Source organism: Marmota monax, unplaced genomic scaffold (assembly GCF_021218885.2).
Source record: "Marmota monax isolate L192 unplaced genomic scaffold, Marmota_monax_Labrador192_F-V1.1 WCK01_AAM20220418_F8-fsc00084, whole genome shotgun sequence".
Taxonomy (NCBI): Eukaryota; Metazoa; Chordata; class Mammalia; order Rodentia; family Sciuridae; genus Marmota; species Marmota monax.
The window spans coordinates 6,156,539-6,176,419 of record NW_026694575.1 but is presented as its reverse complement, the minus strand read 5'-3'; the positions used below and the strand labels follow the sequence as shown (position 1 = coordinate 6,176,419).

Below are 19,881 nucleotides of genomic sequence, written 5' to 3'. Positions count from 1 at the left end.
TCTCCACAAGCCCAAAACATGAGGGCCAAATGATCACGGACTGGACCCTCCAAACTGAGCCCAAACAAACCTCTTCTTAGGCAGTTATCTCAGGCCTTCTGTCACAGTGACAGAAAGGGTCATCCCAAGGGTCTTGGCTGTCACCTGCTTACTGAGGGGCCTGGGCCAGTGGATGATCTTTCCGGGCAGTCTCTTCATCTGTCAAGGTGGGAGCACCTCTCCCCCACTGAGCTACAGATGGACATGCTGGCCCAGTGCCCAGGAAGCCACCAGAATGCGCCTGAAGCAGAGGCTCCCACCAAGGAGCAGCCACATAGAGAGGGGGCCCCACCACGTCCTCATCTAGCGACCTGGACACCTGGCTTGGAGATTCCCAGCCTCGGTCTCCTCATCTAAAACCTGGGGTAGTAACTGTACCTTCCACGCAAGCTCCCGAGGGCTCAGGGAGGCTGCCCACCTCCAGAACTTCACAGGCTCTAAGGAAGTGTCCAGAGCTGGGCGGGAAGTGGACACAGGCATGCGGGCAGGGCCTGGGGGGAGAGGGGCTCTGCACCTCCACGTTGGCATCAGCCCAGCAGGGAACCCTTCCCTGCCCTGTCCCCTCCTCTCCAAGGGCCTCGTGGGGACCTGTCTGGCCAGTCTCAGGGGAAGGAGCTTTCAAGAGAGGCAGATGACAGCAGCAGGACCCCAGAAGAGGGGTCAGAGGCCTCGGTCACTCTGCTGTCCCACGAGGAACACAGTTTACCAGGAAGAGACGTGGGCTGGAGCCAGGAGAAGCCAGAGAGCCGAGTCTCCCACTCAGCCCAGGCTCAGGGCCCGCGCCTCCCATCTGCTCTCAACCTGGGGCCACCTGGAGAACAGGCGCTGGAGCCACACTCCTCGCCCCCCAGGCGCGAGTCTGAGGACAGAAATCCCAGGTGCCAAACTGACCTGGACCCACTGACTATGTCCCCTGGTCTAGCCCATCTGTGAGGCAGGACTCTGTGTATGTGTGTGTGTTGTTCTTCAATAACCTCCCAGACCTAGGGGACTGCCTGGCACTTAGGTGCTTCATGAACACATTTCAGTGGATGAAGCCTTCACTAAATCAACAAATGAAGGGAGGTCCCACTGGGTTCCTGAAAGTGATGCTCCCCATGGGCTCTGAACCTTGGCCCGTAGGCCATGCACGGGAAATGCTGGGTGACAGTCACAGTGTCCCGTCAGACTGTCCTCTCTCTGAGGCTGCTTGCTCAGTGCTGAGCGCTGAGGGAATCCAGGAACAAATGACCCAAGGCCCCAGCCGGGGAGCAAAGACTAAGACCCACAGGACACGGAGCAGCTGCCCCGCCCAGCCCACCCCAGCCACCACTCGCCTCGTGGATTTTTAAATAATTTGTCGGTTGTTTTTAATTGTTGAGGCAGTAATACTTGTTCATGAAACTGCAATATACAGAGAGGTGAAATAAATAGCTTATATATATAATATATATATAATATAGCTGGTTTTAAAGTATCCCCTTATCATTGGTGTACTAGTCACGTGAGCGAGAAGGTCCACAGCAGCGTCCTCCAGCACCGCGCACGCGCAGGGCGCCGCGGCTGGACGAGGCCGTCTGTCGTCGGAGTCGGGCGCGGAGCGCTGGGCGCCTCCCCTGCGCGGTGTCTCGGGACAGCAGACAATAAATAACTGACTGCAAACCAGAGAGCGATTTTTGTTGAGTCTGGGCAGGGCTGGGCTGGGGACATGGGGACGTTGTGGGAAGGGGCCCTACTTTCTCTCTTTTTTTTTTTTTTTCTTTATTCTTTTCCTTCTTTCTTTGCTTTCAGAACCTTTGGGAAAAAGAACTTTGGTTTCTCGGAGTGTCGGCTCCCTCGTTGAGTCCTCTGGGGACAAGTTAGAGCTGCACTCCTGCAGCGAGAGGGGCAGGCACCCGTGGGCTGACAGCAGTCCTCTGCGTGAGTCTTGTCACCGGGGGTTTCAAGTCAACAGTAAAATCCCATCGCCCCTCCCCCCAAGAGTTTTGGTTCAGTTTTTTTTTTTTTTTGTCTTCTTTTAAACACAAATGTACAAAAATAGAGCTTCTTCCTTATTTTTCGTGTAAAAATATTCCTCTGATGCCGTTCTCGGGGAGTGTGAGTGGGTCCGGGGGGCCTCAGGCCTCGGCCTAGCCAGGGTGTGTGGGGCGGATCCTCCGAGACCGCTTGGTCACCGTCGTGTACTTGAAGGGCTTCTGCAGCTCTGCCTGCCCCTTGGGGTAGCGCTTCATGAAGTGCACATCCTGCTGGTTCTCCCGGGTCTTGGGGCCCTTGCGAGGCCGCCCCTTCTTTGTGAAGCCCACATACCAGCCAGAGTACTTGGCAGACATCAGAGCCGTGTAGTTGTTCTCCAGCACCTTCTCGATGAACACACACTCCTTGCTGGTGCCATCAGGCTGCAGGAGAGAGAGGAAGAGTGTTAAAGAAAAACGATCCAATGGTCCTTGTGGACCACAGTCCAGAGGCTGTGGCGATGGGATTTTGCAGCAAGGAAGAGAGACAGGGCTCAACTCCCAGCACAGCACAGGCAAGCCAGAGTTCACAGCTGAGGAGCACAGTGGGTACAGAGGATGGAGATGACTAAGAGGAAATGTCAGGGTCAGGGGGATTCTAGTGGCAGCAACCTAATGAAGGCAGGCCAGTGCGACCAGACATCACCTGGGGGGAGGTGGAGCTGTCAGATATGGAGAGTGACCAAGTGTCAAGGGCAGAACTGCATTGCACAGTGGACCCAGGAAAAGCCTCAGCAGCCTGACCAAAGTTTGGCCCTGCAGAGTCTCTGACAGGAGGAGGTGACAGACAGGAGCGCAGGAGCGAGGGACAGAGCTCAGAGGAGCCAGTGTGACAAGTGGCCTCCGTGACTGGCTCACAGTGGCCACCTGACCCGGGTCATCCATTCACAGGGTGGCTTCAGACCTTTGCATAAGTGACCTCGAAAAACAGAGGCCTATTTAAACTTGAGGAATCCATAAGGCTGAAACAGAAGCGGCCATCGTGCCACCCAGAGGGGAACTCGTGTCTGGCCACCTGCACTCTCCCCACCTCAGATTCCTCACCGTCAATGGGACCATCACTGAGGAACGCTGCTTCTAAGCAAGCCTGAGCCACAGGAGGGACATGCTCAGGTTAATATTAAAGAACAGGGGGCTTCTCAGGACTGGCCTGGCTTCGTGGATGTGCCTGGACAGAGAGTGGGGTTGGCAGGGCTTCGTGTCACTTCCCGGAGCCAGCCAGTTGGCTCGGTGGGGACGAGTGCGGAAACACATGGGAAGGCCTGGGTCAGCAGCCCTCGAGTTTCCAACCAACGTCTCCACATTCAGGCCGAGCCCACTCCTCGTTCCGGATGGCCGCCCGGCCAACTTGGAAGCCAGAGGTCTGGCTGTGTGCGGACCGAGGTGCAGGCTCCAGCCTTTTGTCTGAAGTGGGAAACGGGCTGCAGCTCCCAGGAACGTTCACCTCTGAGCGGAGGGCAGGCAGGGCCCTGCAGACGCGCTGAGCTTGCAGAAAGGGAAGAGACCGCAGAGTGGACAGGCGCAGGCCTGGAGACACCCTTGGGACCCAGGGGACAGTGAGAGTGGGACCAGTGAGGGAACGTTGGGAGGCCAGCCAGGAAATGCAAAGGCAGGCGAGGGGAGTGGTGCCCGGGCTCTGGTCTCCCAAGGAAAATTCTGGAAGCTGCCTGTCTAACCTGAGTTCAGGTTCTTCAACTGGTCTTCAGAAACAATCAGAGCAAAGGGGACAAAGGCTTGGCCATGCTGCCTGCCCCACCCAAGGACCCTGCCTGGAGCACTTTCACCCTTCAGGGGTCAGCTGTGTGCCCGCCTCCTCTGGGAAGCTCCCGGCCAGCGCCCTTCAGCTCCCAGGCCTCCTCCCCTCCTCCCTGGTTCCTTTACGAGGCTCTCTACTCCTCTTCTGAACCCCCTGGGCGCCTTCGCCCCAGACCATCCAGCGTCTCCGCCTCCTCCTTAGCCCAAGCCAGGGACGGCCATGGCACCTACAGGTAGATGTCTGAGAGCCTCACTGATACGGTGGGGGTGACACAAACAAATCTAAAGAAAACAGACTCCACCTCCCGGATGCTTGACCAGTGCCCAGCGATATCCTAGAATGTCCCTCCTGGGGGACACGTTGATTAGGGAGGAAGAGCAAGAGGAGGGCTGGAGACCCTTACTGGCCCCGCTAGTCTCCCTACGCATTCCTTCAGCATCTATGTGTCGCTGACCACAGGTCAGACATGGCCACGTCCAGGTGTCACTTCTTCCTCTTAACAGGCGAGGTCCACCCTCTGCCCAAGGGAGGAAACAGAGCTCGCCTTGGACAAAGGGGCTTGCCCAAGGTCACGGGGCCTGCAGAGCTGGACTTGCTCACTTCTCCTTTGTCTATTCCAGAGAAGTCCATGGGCAGACAGGGCAGGGAAGAGCAGACACTGCCTACCAAACCCTGCCCCAAACCCACAGAGCCGCCATCAGCCCACAGACGGCTGTTCAAGGCGCTAGAACACAGCACCAGAGCTCAGAGGCCGCAGGCTGGGCTCCCCCAGAGCACTGGGGGCCGCTTAGGAACAGCTGGGAGGTGTCTCTCTGGTGATGCCAGTGCCCCACCAGGAGCACAGGCAGAAGTGGGTAAGGACCAGCAGCTGGCCACACCTGAGCCCGACCCTCGCCTCTGCTCCTGACAGCAGGTGTGGCCTGCTGATCCCCTGCTCGGACTGAAACACACGCAGGCCCCAGCCCCAGAAGCACGGATTCAGTTGGCTCAGGCAGCAGAGCATCCATATTGAGAGGAAGTCAACAGCTCCTCCCAGCACCTCAGTGACACAGTAGAATTCGATCCCCTCCCCCGACTCCCACCTCCGACCTCCTTTCCACACTGGATTCTGAGTCCTTCTATTTGATCTGAAGACTAAATCCTGATAACATCATCTGGTCCCTGGATCAAGCCTTACGTAAAACCAGACCCGTAGACTCTTTTAGCTATGTAAGCCAAAAAACTCTTTCTGCTTGAAGCATTTTGAGTTGAGTTTCAGTTACTTACAACCAAAGTGGTCTTAAAGGTATGCTGATGGACAGGGAGCCCCCTACCCTAAAAGGGTCTGAAGCTCTTTGCTGCCCCAAGAGGACCCCTCAATGGTCGTATTGCTAGACTCTGAAAACCACTCTGGAGTGAGAGGAAGTGCCGTCCTGGGCCAGGTGGATGTGGCTTCAGAGAAGTGGCCTGAGCACGCAGGGGCTCATGGGTAGGGCTTGGGCACCACTGACACAGGCAGCAGAGGGGTTGACTGCATGCGGGCTCTGGCCAGCGATGCCCACGGTCAGCACCAGGGTCAGGAAGCTGCCCTGTTGGGCCACTGCACAGGAGCCGAGGCCAGGGGTCCCCAAGCTAAAGGAGTAGCTTGGTGACCTGGCTGCGAGGGGAAAAGGATCAACTTTATGGAGTCCCACATCCTTGCTTCACAAGGAGGGTGCTGAGCCTCAGGGCCAGGGGAGCCTTCTGACCCTGGGTTCCCACGGAGGCCATTCTGGCTGGAGGCAGGGTCGACCTCAGAAAGCAAGAACCTTTCCTACTTCTCTGCTGCTCCTGGAACCCCTCTGCTGAACGTGGGCAGGTGGATCCCGAATTGACCCTCAGGAGCTCCCAAGCTGGTGGGGGAAACAGACCCAGGACAGGCGGTGACAGCCCAGGTGAGCAGAGGGGCAGGGAAGGGTGGGGGGAGGACTCTGGGGGAGACTGACCAAGGGCCAGGGATGGCTAGAGGTAGTTGAAGGCTGAGCCAGAAGGAAGGCCACCGGCCAGGGCAGACTCTGGGGCCTGGGGGTGTGCTCTGGGCCGGAGGTGGAGGGCGTTGGTCTCTAAGCGTGGGCAGGACAAGCCTGGGCAGCCGAGGAGCCTGGGAACCCACACCGGGAGGTGGCCGGAGCAGCCATTTCTGGCAAGGTGTGGGGCCAGAACCAGGCGGTGGCAGGGAAGGAAGGACACACCCCAGCCATCAAGGAGGGGAATCCCAGGACCTGGGCCTGGCAGCCAGGAGGGCGTGGCCCGGACAGCAGCCCAAGGGGCTCGATCCCAGCCTCGGGGGCCAGAGGGGGCGGGCCTGGCCAGCCAGGGAGTGGGACAGGTGGACGGGGCACCCTGGGCAGGGTCAGCACTGAAGAAAGGAGCTGGGGCTGGGGCCCCAGGGCAGAGGAGGGAGCGGCAGGGGGCCCGGCGGCCTCCTCCTGCCCACAGCCCGCCAGCTGAACCGTCACCAATATTAATGACGGGAGAGAGGGCCAGGGGGCAGGAAATCAGAGCCGGCTCCTGTGGAAGCGGTGACTCAGCGGCCAGCCCAGGGGCGGAGGGCGGCGGGATGGCCCAGGGACAGCCTCTCCTCTGACCCCAAGATGGCCCTCCTGGGGTCAGGATGCCGGGAACAACCGGGCGAGGCGGCTTGGTGGGCACCGGGCACGGGAGGTGCCGCCAGTCCCTTCTTTGGGGAGCAAAAGAGAAAAACGAGCCTCAAACTCAAAGCAGGTTGGGCCTGGGAGGAGGCCCAGGCGGGCAGCAGAACAAAGTGCCTGACGCGGGGCTGGGCCGCCGCCGCAGGAAGCAGCCAGCCGGCCAGGGGACTGGCCAGGCCAGGGGACCCGGCGCCCGCGCCCGGCCCCTGCCCCGACCCCCTCGCCGGCCCGCCTCGCGCTGGCTGAGTGAATCACTAATTAAAACCACTCCTCCATCCCCGCCGCTCTGGGTTACTATTATTTTGTTCTCTGAGCTGCTTGGGCTGGTACGTGCAGTGCAGCTGGAATCTCCTTCCAAACTAGGCATTGAATCCCGCCTAGTTCAAGTGTGGGATCTGGGACAAGTGCCCCTGGATGTGGCCAAGCCTCTGCTTTCCCACCTGTGAAATAGGGATGGTGCTGGTACCAATCTCTGGGATTATTTGGAAGCATTTTTGCTCAATGCCTGGAAGAAAGTAGGTGCTCAGTTAAAGGAAGCCGGTACCAGCATGTGACAATTCCCTGCACCTCCCTGGCCAGTATGGGTATGGGGCGGGGATAAGAGCTGGGGATTCAGGAAATCAAACCTGCCTTCACAAGAGGGCAGCTCCCTTTACCCCAACAAGGCCCCATGAGCAAAGATAATCCCCAGGGCTTTGTCCCAAGGAGGAGGGTGAGAAGAGTCCCTATAGAGAGAAGACAGAACCTGACTTCACAGAGCTACCCCAGAGGCACCTTCCACTTAACCCCCAGGGGTAGCAGAGGGTGACCTTTGCAAGCAAGCAAGAGAGGAGGAACACAGAGAAGCAGCTCACGCCCCCAGCCCTGGGTCCACCCCACCCGCGCCCCAACCCGGCCCTAATTTGTTACATGCGGCTCTCTTGCCAGTTCCAAAGTAATAAAATCTTCCTGAAATGCTAGAACCGTGAGGCCCGGCGCTGACGAGGCGGCCGGCTTCCGGAGGCCGCTGCTGGGCGGCGCTCTAAACCCCTGGCGATTGTTAAAATGATCGCTGCAGCCACAGCCCTTGGGCTGCCGTCCCTCTTCGCAGACGTCAGGGACACGTAGGAAGGAGGCCACAGAGCCCCTTAGACTTCTCTCAGGGCTGAGCAAGCCAGGTCTCCCGCCCGCCAGGAGAGACCAGGGCCCTGCCTGTGACCAGAGTCCAGCCACCGACGCGCCTGGCTGGCTGCAGGTATTGGCACAGAGAAGGGCAGGAGTAGGTGCCCGTGGGAACAGGGCCCGCGCAGGCATACCCCCTTCGGCCTTCCACATGGGGCTGGCAGGACCCCACCGGCCCAGCCCCCAGGTCCAGGAACGCAGGCCACCACTCACCTTCCCCACGAGCTTGCCTTTGCGGTTCATGCACAGGTAGAACTCCGTCTCCTTGCCCTTGATCCGCACTTGGCTACCGAAGGTGTCCGTCTCCACTAGGAGCTGGGCTTGGAAGGGCAGAAGGAGAACAAGACAGGTTTTTTAAAGTCTAGTCCTAAAGGCTCAGCAACCTGGTCCCTGACTCTATCCCTGGTCCCTCTGTCCCCCCAAATCAGGCAGGAGACAGGCCTCTGTCAGGTCCCATGAAAGCACCCTGCCCCCAGGGCCCAGAGAAGGATGCTGGGGGCATCTGTCCCACCTTCCGGCCTCTCTGCTCCTATGTGGGACCCAGAGGGCTCCTGCTGCCGTTCTGCCCCGTGGCTAGACACCAATGTTCCCTCCTCCCCATCACCCCAGTTCTCCAGTACCCCCACTCCCCTCCCTGCCGCAGGTCGGACAGCGGCACCCCTGAGAAGCCTCGGTCTCGGGATGCAGGGAGCAGGCCGACTCACGAGCACACACAAGTCAGTTGGAGGCTCTTCCCCCAGGCAGACACCGGAACCCCTGCAGGTGCCCCGACATCTCTGCCCTCGATGCAGCAAGACACTGGGAGGAGGCACATGCCCAGGGAAAGGGATTCAAGATGTTCCACTTCCCTCCTGTTGGGCACCAAAGCTACAGGGTAACTAACTATCTCCCAAGGGCCAGAAGTCCCAATCAGGACCCAGTTCCTCCTCCTCCAGGGTAGGACACACCATGCTAGACCACCGTGTTCCACAAGGCCTCCCTTTGGGTAACCAGTGTGGAGCCTCTAAACCCCTGACTGAATGGGAGCTCAAGAAACTAAAGGGTGACTGTCCCTCCAATAGACATGCTCTGTCCAGACCCTTCCCCTCCCTCTGCCAGTCCACACTTTTCCCCAACAGGGTGCTGTGTGACTTGAGTAGGTCATACAACCTCTCTGAGCTCCCTTTGCTCTCTGGCTGCGAACCCCCATGTCTGGTTCCCCCAGCAGCACTTCCCCTCCCACAGCTGCTTTCTTTGGCTGTGGTAATTCTCTCTCTGCCTTCCCTGACCTTCTGCTTCCCAGCACCTGCCCCTCCCTCACCCACAAAAGTTTAATTCCAGTGACAAGGGACTTGCTTCTCCATAACAAACATCACAGCCCCAAATTCCTGAGTACAGTATCCTTGGAGCCACAAAATGTGTACCTCAGTGCCCCTAAAATACTCTAGGTATGATTTTAATAAAAAAAAAATCACAAATATAGCCCCCGGTACCCTGTTGTGCAAATTGAAACCAGGTGGAGCTCGGGATTTCCAGTAATTAATTCAGCCCGCCTTTGACACTGCTGCTAATTAAACACCACCACCCCCTTTCCAAGGGGGGAAAGGAATTTACATAAAATTTAAAGATCTAACAGGAATCTAAGCACTCTGGGGACGGGAGGCGGACTTCTCCACCGCCCCCAGGGGACACTGAGTCAGCAACCTGAACCCACTGAGCTGGGGAGGCCCGGCCACCCCGCTGCCCCTGATCCAGGCCCTGTCCCCGGCCGGAGATCCACTCCCAGGGTGGCTTCCTCCGTCCCCTCACCACGCTCTGGCCTCGCAGTGGTGAGGGCTTGGGGACCAGGACAACCCGGGGGCTTCCACCGGGCAGCGGAGGTATCGGGGTGCAGTCACTGGAGCGCAGGGAGGGGAGGCGCATGCACAAGGACCCGCGGGCCTCAGTCTCCGCACCTAGAAAATGGACCCACCCGCGAGGACTGTAGGACACGACAGCTCCGCTCTCCGAGGATGGGAGGGGCGGCAGCAACTGGGGTTTAAGTTTCCTAAAAACTGAAAAAAAACAAGCTGTTTTCCTATTAAAAAAAAAAAAAAAAAAAAAACAGTGGAAAAACCGGGACGGGTGCACGGGGTGGACAAGGACCCGCTCCCAGGGCCGCCTGCCGCCCCGCCTGCTGCCCAGGGAGCGCCCCGCCCGAAGCCCTTCCCGTTCCAGCGGTGCATGGGGCTGGGGCCCAGGACACCCCAGATAAGTCCCAGGGAGACTCTGCTCTGCCAGCCTCCTCCCAGCGCCTCTGGGCCTCTGTCCTCAGAAGGGCCTCCACCGTGCCCAAGCTCTGCCTCCCGTGCCAGCCCACCGACGCCGCGCATGCCCACAGCTGGAGGGTCTCTGGAGGAGGCAACTGAGGTTCAGACCCCGCGCCTCTTCTGCAGATTCTTGAGCTCAGGGACGAGGTCCCAGCTCTGGGGAGCCCTGCCTCCCGGCGAAACCCCCACCGCTCTTGGCCAGGGTGGCCAGCGGGCGCCTGGCCTCTGCTGGAGCTGCCGGCAGAGCTGGCCTGGTCCGGGCCGGACTGCACCTCCACCCACTCCGCAGCACCAGGGGGTCTGCGCCTGGCCCCCTCGGTGCCAGAGGAGACAGAGCCTGTCCTTCCCGCCCACCCCCAACAGCCTGCAGAGGAGTGACCTAGACTCTGCTCAGCGCATGACATAATGAGGAGGGACCCGGGCCAGAATTATGTAAAGTCCTCAGGGAGTAATAGCAGCAGCCGTTCTCAGAGAGAGAAGGAGAGAGACTCCACCCAGGCCAGGTTCGCCCAGCGTCCCTCACCCCCTCCCAACACCCACGTCCCCAGGATGCAGCTCTCAGAAGCCTGAAGCCTTCTCTCGGTTCCATTCTTGGGGCCTGCGGCAGGCCAGGCTGAGGGGTGGTGACTCCTCTCCAACTTGGGCAATTCAGCAGGGGCTCCCTCTGCCATCCTGGCCCACTGGTCTCCCCTGCACACATCAGCCAGAGGAATCCTTCTAACATATCAATTTAATTACATCTCTTCCCTGCTAAAAATCTCCTAGGGATCTTCAACCCACTTAGAATAAAATCCAAACTCTTGACTAGGACCTACATCCCTGGCCCCTGCCCTTCCGCCCTCCTCCTGCCCCAGCCAGCAGCCGCTCTTCTAACACACCCAGCATGCTCTTGCCTCAGGCCCTGTGCACTTGCTGGCCCAGCTGCCTGGAGGCTGCCTTGCCCCGAGCATCCCATAGGGGCTCCTCATCTCCAGATGGCCACTCAGATGTCACCTCCTCAGAGAGGCCTTCCTTGACCAGGCTGTGTAATGTTGGCACCACCTCCCCAAGTCCAGCCTGCCTCAACCTCCTACACCATCCTGTGTTAAAGTTTGAATAAGGGTCCCCCCAAAGGCCCCAGGAAGAAAGGCTCGGTCCCCAGCCCATGGCACTGTTGGGAAGTGGCAGAACCTGTTAAGAGGTGGGGCCTTGTGGGAGGAAGTAGGGGTCACTGGGAGTATGTCCTTGGAGGGAAAATTGGAGCCTACACCCCTCTTGCTTCTGTTTTTGCTTCCAGGTGACCCTGAGGTAAGGGCCTCCCCGGCCACGCACTCCTGCTGGGACATGCTGCCTCACCAAGGCCCAAAAGCAATGAGCCGACTGACAATGGGCCAAACCTCCAAAACTGAACCAAAATAAACCTTTCCTCTTTTAAAGTTGATTCTCTCAGGTGTGTTGGTACAGTGACGGAAAGCTAACACAATTCGTTACCCTGTTTATTGTCTGTTCCCACTTACAAGAAGGTGAGTTCGATGGGGACAAGGATCTATCTGATTATTATCTCTGTGACATCCAGCCCCTATTCCAGGCCTGGCTCATGGGAAATGACCAATAAGTAAGTTCTAACAGGTACATGAACAGCTCGCCATATAGGTATGACCAACACTGAGAAGTAAGGAGAGCTGGGCGCGTGGTACACGCCTGTGATCCCAGCAAGTCAGGAGGCTGAGGCAGGAGGATCTCAAGTTCAAGTCTAGCCTCAGCAATTTGGTGAGCCCTACGCAATTTAGCAAGACCCTATGTCAAAATTAAGAATAAAAAGGGGGCTGGGGTGTGGCTCAGCGGTAGAGTGCTTGCCTCGCACCTGTGAAGCGCTGGGTTCCATCCTCGGCACCACATAAAAATAAATAAACAAAATAAAGATATTGTGTCCATCTACAATTAAAAATATATGTAAATTTTTAAAAATTAAGAATAAAAAGGGCCGAAGATAGAGCTCAGTGGTAAAGTGTCCCTGGGCTCAATCTGCAGTAGCAAAACCCAGAAGCTAAAACAGAGATTCAGGGAGGTGAAGGAAAATGCCCAAGGGCACTCAGCTGTGACGCAGGAGGAGGGTGTGGACTTGGCCTCTGACTTCAGTCAATGCCCTTGACCACTCTGCTCCTTCCTGCTGAGGTTCCTGGTGTCAGGCCACTTGCTAGAATGCTGGGCTCCCACTCACTCATCCCCAGCCTCAGTAGCAAAGATAAAACCCAAAAGAAGAAACCCTGTCCCTCTGAACCAGGACAAGGTGACCTATAAGACCCCTTTAGCTTTGTCTGGCTAGATCGTATCAGTAACTCACATTTATGGAGAGTTTCTGAGGAGCAGGCACTCTGCAAACTACCTTCCATGTGCTATGTCAGTACTCCCAACAAGAGTCCTGTGAGGGCTGGGCACAGTGGCACACACCTGTAAACCTCCCCTGCCTGCCCCCAACGGGGCTTAGGAGGCTGAGGCAGGAGGACCGCAAGTTCAAAGCCAGCCTCAGCAACTTAGCAAGGTGCTAAGCAGCTCAGTGAGACCCTGTCTCTAAATAAAATACCAAAAAGGGCTGGGGATGTGGCTCAGTGGTTGAGTGCCCCTGAGTTCAATCCCTGGTACCAAAAAAAATTTTACAAAGTCTTGTGAGGTTAGAACTCTGGTCCTCATCCCTACTGCACAGGCAGGAAGACTGTCCCCAGGGCCACACAGTGAGGGAGCTAAGAGTCACACCTAGGCAGGCTGCCTGAAGTTTGGGTCTCCCTCTCCCCCTCCCCCTCCCCCACGTCCTCTCCTGGGAGGACTGAGTGGAGGTGGGGTCTTCTCCCGGGCATCAGAGCAAGAAACAGAGGCCCATCCCTCCCACCTCCACTTCCAAGTGACTTTGAGGAAGGAGGGATCCCTAGGGTGACCTTGAGAGGCACCCAGGACAGAACTAGATGACAACCAGCCAGCCAGGGAACCTTCCCTCTGGAGAAGGGACGAAGGCGCTGCACAGACCCAAGGAGGAGTCAAGATGGGGAACCCCTGCCACAGCTCCCCCAAAAGGAGAGCCCACTGGGCAGGCACCTCCAGGGATGGCCCAGCCACGTTGGGTGCAGGAAGGTGCCGGGAGACACACAGCAGGGCTCCTTGGGGACAGGCAGAGCAGCCCAGAGCCAGAGACTCAGGCCCAGGGACAGGAGCCTGAGGGCAGATGCAGCGCAGGCCTGCAGTGACAAGGAGAGAGGAGGGGCTCAGATGGCCAGGTGGACTGCCGGACAGGTGCTGGGCCTCCCTCTGAACACTCTAGCCTCAAAGGTGGGGACAGGAGTGAAAGATGCCAAGAGGCAGCCGGAGACCTAGGGAGGGACAGAGCCAGCCAGAGACACAGGAGCCGGGGCCCAGAGAAGAGCCACAGAGAACATGGCCAGACCGTGGGCAGGCTCCCCAGGACTATGGGGGCTTGGGCCACACGGGGCGCACACGGTGCTGCAGCCACCCGCAGTGACAGTTCTAGTGCTGACAGAGCTGCTGGCCCAGTGCCCGGCATCGTCCTCCAGCGAAGAATGCCCTTGGCCCCAGAGGCGCTGGGAGGTCACACTGGGTCAGCCCTCCCTGCTGCTCTCTGAAGGTGGGCCAGGTGGACAGACAGGAGGCCAGGAGGGGAGGAGGGTCTCCTCCCTAGAGACGCCCCCCCATCTCCTCTCCCTGTCCCTGTCCCCCCCCCACACACACACACACACACGCCCACTGAGGCCTGTCCTCCAGTTCCCCTTCTGAAGTCCCTGGAGGGCGTTCGCAGGCCACGTAGGTTCACCAGAAGGGAAGAGGGGAAGAAAATCAATAGAGCTGATCAGAAGCTGCATTTAACCCTCGCTGTCGCTCTAGGTACCACGGCAACTGCGGAGTGGACAAGACAGGGGACCACTTCCCACTGGGCCAGAGGTCATGTGACAGGAGCCCAGAGGGCAGGAGACTAAGCCTGAGAGGAAGCCCACCCCCACCCCAGCCAGAAGAGCTCAGAGGGGAAGCAGGTCTGTGGGTCTCCGCATCCCCAAGGCCCTGTCCAAGGCCAGAGGAGGAAGGAGGGGCCGTGACCTGCCACACACACCACCGCGCAGCACTGTGCCAAACACGGCCCAGTGCCCCAGTGACAGTGACCCCGCCACACTCCCAGGCGCACCAGGACCCCGCATCCACTTGCTCAGATGCATACTGAGCACCTCGGTGACAGGCTCAGGGCACAGGGTCTGTGGCACCGAGCAGAAGCACCTGCCGGACCAAGAGCCAAGTACCAAAGAGCCAAGGGGACTTAAGGCAGCCATCGAACCAGGAGGAAAACCACGTGAAGGGAGGCGCAGTCACGAGAACTCTGGGGACAGGGTCCTCAGGCCAGGGGGACATGGCTCGAGGAGCCAGGGACAAGGCATGGGGGCCCAGTAGTGATGGGGGCAGTCTCGGGGGCTGGGCCAGCACAGGCCTTCGGGAAGACTCAAGAGCCTTTAGTCTAAGTGACATGAGTGCCCCTGCACCAAGGGGGGAGTGACGTTTGGACTGGGGGGGTGGAGGATGGCCTGGGGCTTGGACTCAGAGCCGGGGTCCCTGCAGCCCCAGCCACACCAGTCATCCCACACCTAGCCCTCCAGCAAGTACCAGCACAGGGACACAGGGACAGAAGGGCCCCCCCGACCACTTCAGCAAAAAGCCCCACAAGATGCCCCACCCCAGGGCCCCCTTACTGCTCTGCCCTGAGACCTGCCCTCAGAACCACGTGACGAGGCCTCATCCACCTGCACCCCACACACCAGAGCCTCCCAGACGGGAGAGGAAGCCCCCTTCCCACAGGGGGGAACCCTCCTCCCCAACTGCCCCTGCGTCCAGGTGGTTACTAGGTCTCCCTTAGTCCTCGCCTAGCCTGCAGGCCCGAGGCTCGCTCTCATTTCAGTGACCCCCATTCTGTGGAGGAGACAATTGGACAGGGAGGCCGACTGGGCCCACGGTCTGCACCGCCTGAGTGGAGGAGCCCACGTTCAAATGCCCTCGGAACGCGAGCCCGCGCAACCCGGGCATCCTGCCCTCAACCAGCACTCCTGGCCCTGCTGGTCTGCCCGGAGCTGCTCTGGGCACTCTTGGCCGGGAGGCTGGCAGACCGCAGAATGGGGTTTTCAAACTTTTTTATTTATCTTCAAATAGAGAAGGCCTTTGTGTAAGTGAAATCAGGCAGGAGTGACCAGTCCTGAGGCCTGCAAGACCAGGTGGGCCTCCACAGTCCCCTCCATGGCGGGGGCTCTGACCACACCCTGTGGGGGGCCCTGGGCCTCTCTGCTAAGAGTCCAGCCCCACCACTCGGCCGCCCACTTCCCACAGCTGGACATCCTTGGCTCGGCCCGTCTACCTCAGAAACAGGTAGAACAGGGACCTCTGATCCCCATTTGGCAGAGGAAGAAACCGAGTCCAGAGCCAGAGACTCTTGCCCAGTAATGGACCTGCAGAGGGAACCAGGTGTCCTGCTGTTTTTAAGGCAGTGCCCACCTGCAGGACAGAGGTGGCCAGGACCAAGGACAAGAAGGCCCCTGCCTGCCAGCACACTCCTCCTCGGCCGCCAGCCCTCTGGCCAGCTGTGTCCCCTCCAGAGCAAATCTACGAAAGCACCCTGTACCTGGAATAGGCCATCCCCGGCCACCAGAGAGCTGGGAAAGCTTCAGGGGACCACAGGGAGACCCTCTTGCAGAACACCAAGGGCCCTAGTGTGGCAGCTGCAGTGTCACTGGGAGGTCTCCCAGAGGACCACCGCAGCTGCAAAGCCCTGAATGAGCTGGGCAGGGGGACCAGCGCCTGGCGTGCTGGCAAGGCCCGGGGTGCCAGCTTCTCGGCCTGAGCCCCTGGTGTCTATGAGGACTCCTGACCCCAGGCGTTCAGAGGGACTCCGTCTGGACTTGGCATGGGCTGGAATTCCGAGCAGCATGTTATACAGTGCTGCGATGCTGGCTCAGTGGGCATCACAGTCCCCAGCTGCACCCGGTCCTGAGAAGAGGGAGCAGGTTCCGGAACAGCGCTGGGCCCCAGGCCACCCCTCCCCCAGGCAAGGCGGGGCCCCGACTGCAGCCCCACAGAGCAGGCCCAGCCTCCTGCCCAGGCTACATAAATCACCCTTCCAATAATATTTGTATTGATCATCTAGATTGGAAACCCCGGTTGGTCCATTGTCTCACTTCCTCTCCCAGGGCTCACAGATGGGGTCCCTTGGCCTCATCTGCGTTTCTAATGGGACTTTTAAGTGGAACAGCAGCAGCCCGCAAGGCCCCTGTCGCCCTGGGTGTTGGGAGCCTAGAGGATCCATAAATATAGTCCTTAAGTGACGAGGACTAAGTTCAAGAGTCTGTGGCGGGGGAAGAGTGTACAAGGTGCGCAACTCGGAGATGGGCTCCGTGGCCCCACCTGAGTGCGCACGAGGAATGCAGGAGCCCAGGCCCACTGCAGACCCCCACAGGGGACACGGGCATTTGTCAGGACCCCTAGGTGATTCACAGGCTTGTTAACATTAAAGAAGCGCCACTCTAGGCCCAGCCTCCTAGTGTACAGAACAGAAAAGACCCAGAGAAGGCCGAGAGCTTGTCTGAGGTCACACAGCAGGCAAGGCCGCCTGAGCTCCCAGTCAGGCAAAGGAAGTGGGGGGACAGGTGGCTTCAGAGTGACAGGCCAGTCACTTCTGGGCTCCTCTCCCTCCCCAGCTCCTACCTCCTTTTCCAGGGTGTGGACAGATGGTTCAGGCCAGAGTCTGGCCCCCTGTACTCTTCCAGGCTGGAGGGGCCAGCAAGAGCTCCAGGGGCTCCCTGGGAGGGCACCTCCTCCTGCCCGGCCAGCCAGCTGCCCCTTCCTGGCAGCAACTGGACAGAAGATCCCAGGGAAAACCACCACCTGGGTCTGCCCAGCAAAGCCAGGCATCTGCAGAGGGGCCCAGAAAGGCGGCCATCAGAGGGCCCAGGAGATGGGGGCAGAGAAGCTGTGGACAGAGGGAGAGACAGAGATGGACAGAAACAAAGAGAAGAAGGGGCCAGAACCAGGCCAGGAGAGGGGAAAGGGGGGCCAGGAGCCAGTGAGGAGTGGGGGGCCGAGAGCAGGCAGCTGGCCCTAGCAGCAAGAGCCCAGCAGCGGCCCTGCCCAGCCTGGCCCGGCCCAGCCCCCAGTGCCGCCGCAGCTGCCACACTAAGGCCCTACCACGGGGTCAGGCCTGCCCTGGGGCTTGGGGAAAATAAATGGTGTCCAAGATAAAGGGTCCAAGAAATTATTTGTCTTATTGTCATGTCCTGACCGCAATGGGCAGGGTTGCAGGGCGGGGACGGGAGGGGGGCACCATCCCAGAAAGGCCAGAGTGGCAGGCCAGCACTCGGGACCCTGCCCCAGCCACCTGCCTCGGCCACCCACAGCCCCGATCCTGTGGGCCGGGATGCCTCCCAGGACCCAGGCAGGAACCCATGGGGCAGTGCTTTCTAAGAGGGCAAGGACCAGGAGGCGAGGCCCAGCCTGGTGACTTTCGATAAATAACCTGCGGGCCAAGTATGCCTTCAGCGACTGTCCCTGATGCACCCCTCAGGGCGGCTGAGGTCTTGTGGGTGCGGCTTGAGCATGGGGGGGTGGCTGAGGGCGCCCAAACTCCCCAGAGGGGGACGAGGCCCTCCCAGGGTCAAGGGCAGGTCAGGGAGACCACATCCCACGTCCATGAGCGACCACACACTCAAGCTTGAAAGCCACATGCACCAGCACCGCGCACGCGCCAGACTGGTCCCCCCCAATGCAGTGCATCCAGAGCGACCCGGAGGCCGGAGGCCTGCGCCTGGGGCTGAGCAGGGCACACAAGGTGGCCACCTGCTGCAGGGCCTGCAGGGCCGCCGGTGCCCCCAACCACCGCAGCTCTCCGGGGCGCTCCCAGCCACAGCACCTCTGTTACCACGTTCAGCTAGGACCGCGGATCCTGGGGTCGCCACACCAGGGGACCAAGGCTCAGGGTGAGGCCCAGGACGAGGCCTCCGGGGGCAGCGGCGGGCACCTACCATACTTGTCGCCGTCCTCGCCACGCGCGCTGATCCTGCGGCCCAGCACCTGGATGTGCTTGCCGCTCGTCCTGCTGTAGAGCTGGTACAGCCGCAGCTGCTTACGGCTCACGTCGTCCCGGGCCCGCGTCTGGTTCTCCACGTGGATGCGGAAGTCCACGTTCTCCTCGGCCACCAGCACCTGCGGAGGACGGGGACAGGGTGAAGGCCATGGCCACCCTGCTCCACAGAGCTGAGGGCCCCGGTGGCCCAGCCAAGAAGCAGCCGAGAACCAGCCTCGGTGGACGGTGGATGGCGGACGCCGCCCCACAGCCCTGCAGGGAAGCAGGAAGCCCCGTTCGCCCTGTGGCCAGCTCCTCCTCAGAACAGTGGCACCAGCGCCCCACCCCAGGACATGGCAGGATGCCGTGAGGACACGGAGAGCCAACGGGAAGAAAAAGACCTCATCCACCAGACGGAGCGGGGAGAGGGGGACGGGCAGAGAGCCGCTGGGGGAGGCCTGGCAAGTCTCCATCTGGGAACCGATGGGCCAGAGGCCACCGCCATGCTGAGGCTCCTCCCCACCCCTGTGACCCTCCCACTAATTCACACCCCAACCTCAGGCCCTTCTTGGAGAACCCTCCATTTCATATCACCCATCAAAGTTCCCTTTATCACCTGGGCTTAGCTCGGATCTGCCCACCTCCTCCAAGAAGCCTTCTCTGGTTGCACCAACACCCAACTCTCCAATCTCCCATCCCAGACATGGCCTCTCATCAGGATAATGGGCACCTACTTCCTCATGGCCTCTTGCTAATCTGGTCCACTCCAGCCACCTGTTAATCCATCCTGCACCAAACCTGGTCCTCGTAGACCCCTCCCTGGCACACTCCCCATGCTTTGCCATCTTCTACTGCTCCCTTCCTACCAGCTACCCTGGCTCCTGCCTCAGGGCCTTTGTACTTGCTCTTTCCTCTGTTCCCCTGGTTTTTCCCTGCCCTCTCCACTCCAGGTCCTTACTTCACCTGCATCTCTGCTCAAAAAGGCCTTTCTGGACCGCCCTTCTGAGGCGACCTCCAACTCAGCCCTGACCCCTGATGTTCTGTGTTCCTCTGTAGCACTTATCAACCTGACATACCATCTCCCAGTCTGGTTTTTGTCTATCTGCCCCCAATGGACTGGGGCACCATGAAAGCTGAAGCTATCTAGCTGTGTCCTCCTTGTACGCTGCTTTTCCCCAGCACCGAGGACAGTGGACACCCACACACACGGTAGATGGATGGGTGGATGGGTAGGTGGACAGGTGAATGCTGACAAGACTCGGAGTCCTGCCGTGTCACTTATCATGACATTAAGTTTTCCCACGACCCATCCCACCTTAACCATAAAGCTGAGCAGGTCCTGAAGCCTGGCACGCAGGCAGTCACGTGTCTGGCACAACGTGAGACACAGGGGACCCTGTTCCCAGGATGCCCCACCCATACCGCAGCTCTAGCTAGACCTGCCTGCAGCTGACACCCACCCTGATGCTCAGGGACAGTAAGGGCACATGTCCCAAGACACCTCCATGCATGGACTTCAACCCTCCTGGAATGACTTCCGGGAGTGGCCTGGCCCTGTCCCCTCCCCCAAGGGTAGACGCCAGCATCCCCCGCCCACCGACCCCCACTCACAGGAGGCCCTATCGACCAGAGGTCAAACCAATCTCCTCACCCCGGGCCCCCAAGGGGCACTCCCTGCCCCAGAAGCTGGCCTCCCATTAACGATTTTCTCCCTGGCCCACTGGACAGAGGCAGCGTGGGTGACCCAGGGTCAGCAGAGGCTGGAGGGTGACCCTTCCACAGGATGTGGGGTGAGCAATCCATCTTGCCCAGCTTCCGTGATTTAAGCCATACCCTGAGGCCTGATCAGTCCCGGGGTAGGGAGTGGGGGTGGCCTCTCCAGGCCCTGGGCAAAGCCTCTGGT

The 19,881-nt window shown here is 59.6% G+C and overlaps 1 protein-coding gene across 1 annotated transcript in view; it reads right to left on the bottom strand.

Moving 5' to 3' along the window:
• Nucleotides 1-1,361: 1,361 nt before the first annotated feature.
• The window catches only part of Fgf18 (fibroblast growth factor 18), a 28,939-nt gene continuing 10,419 nt past the window's right edge, over nucleotides 1,362-19,881 (bottom strand). The window contains exons 3-5 of the mRNA XM_046421377.1: nucleotides 17,938-18,118; nucleotides 7,830-7,936; nucleotides 1,362-2,414 (exon numbers count right to left, since the gene is read on the bottom strand). Coding sequence (XP_046277333.1) covers nucleotides 2,148-2,414; nucleotides 7,830-7,936; nucleotides 17,938-18,118 — 555 coding nt within the window. The 3' untranslated portion in view covers nucleotides 1,362-2,147. The remainder of the gene's footprint in view (nucleotides 2,415-7,829; nucleotides 7,937-17,937; nucleotides 18,119-19,881) is intronic.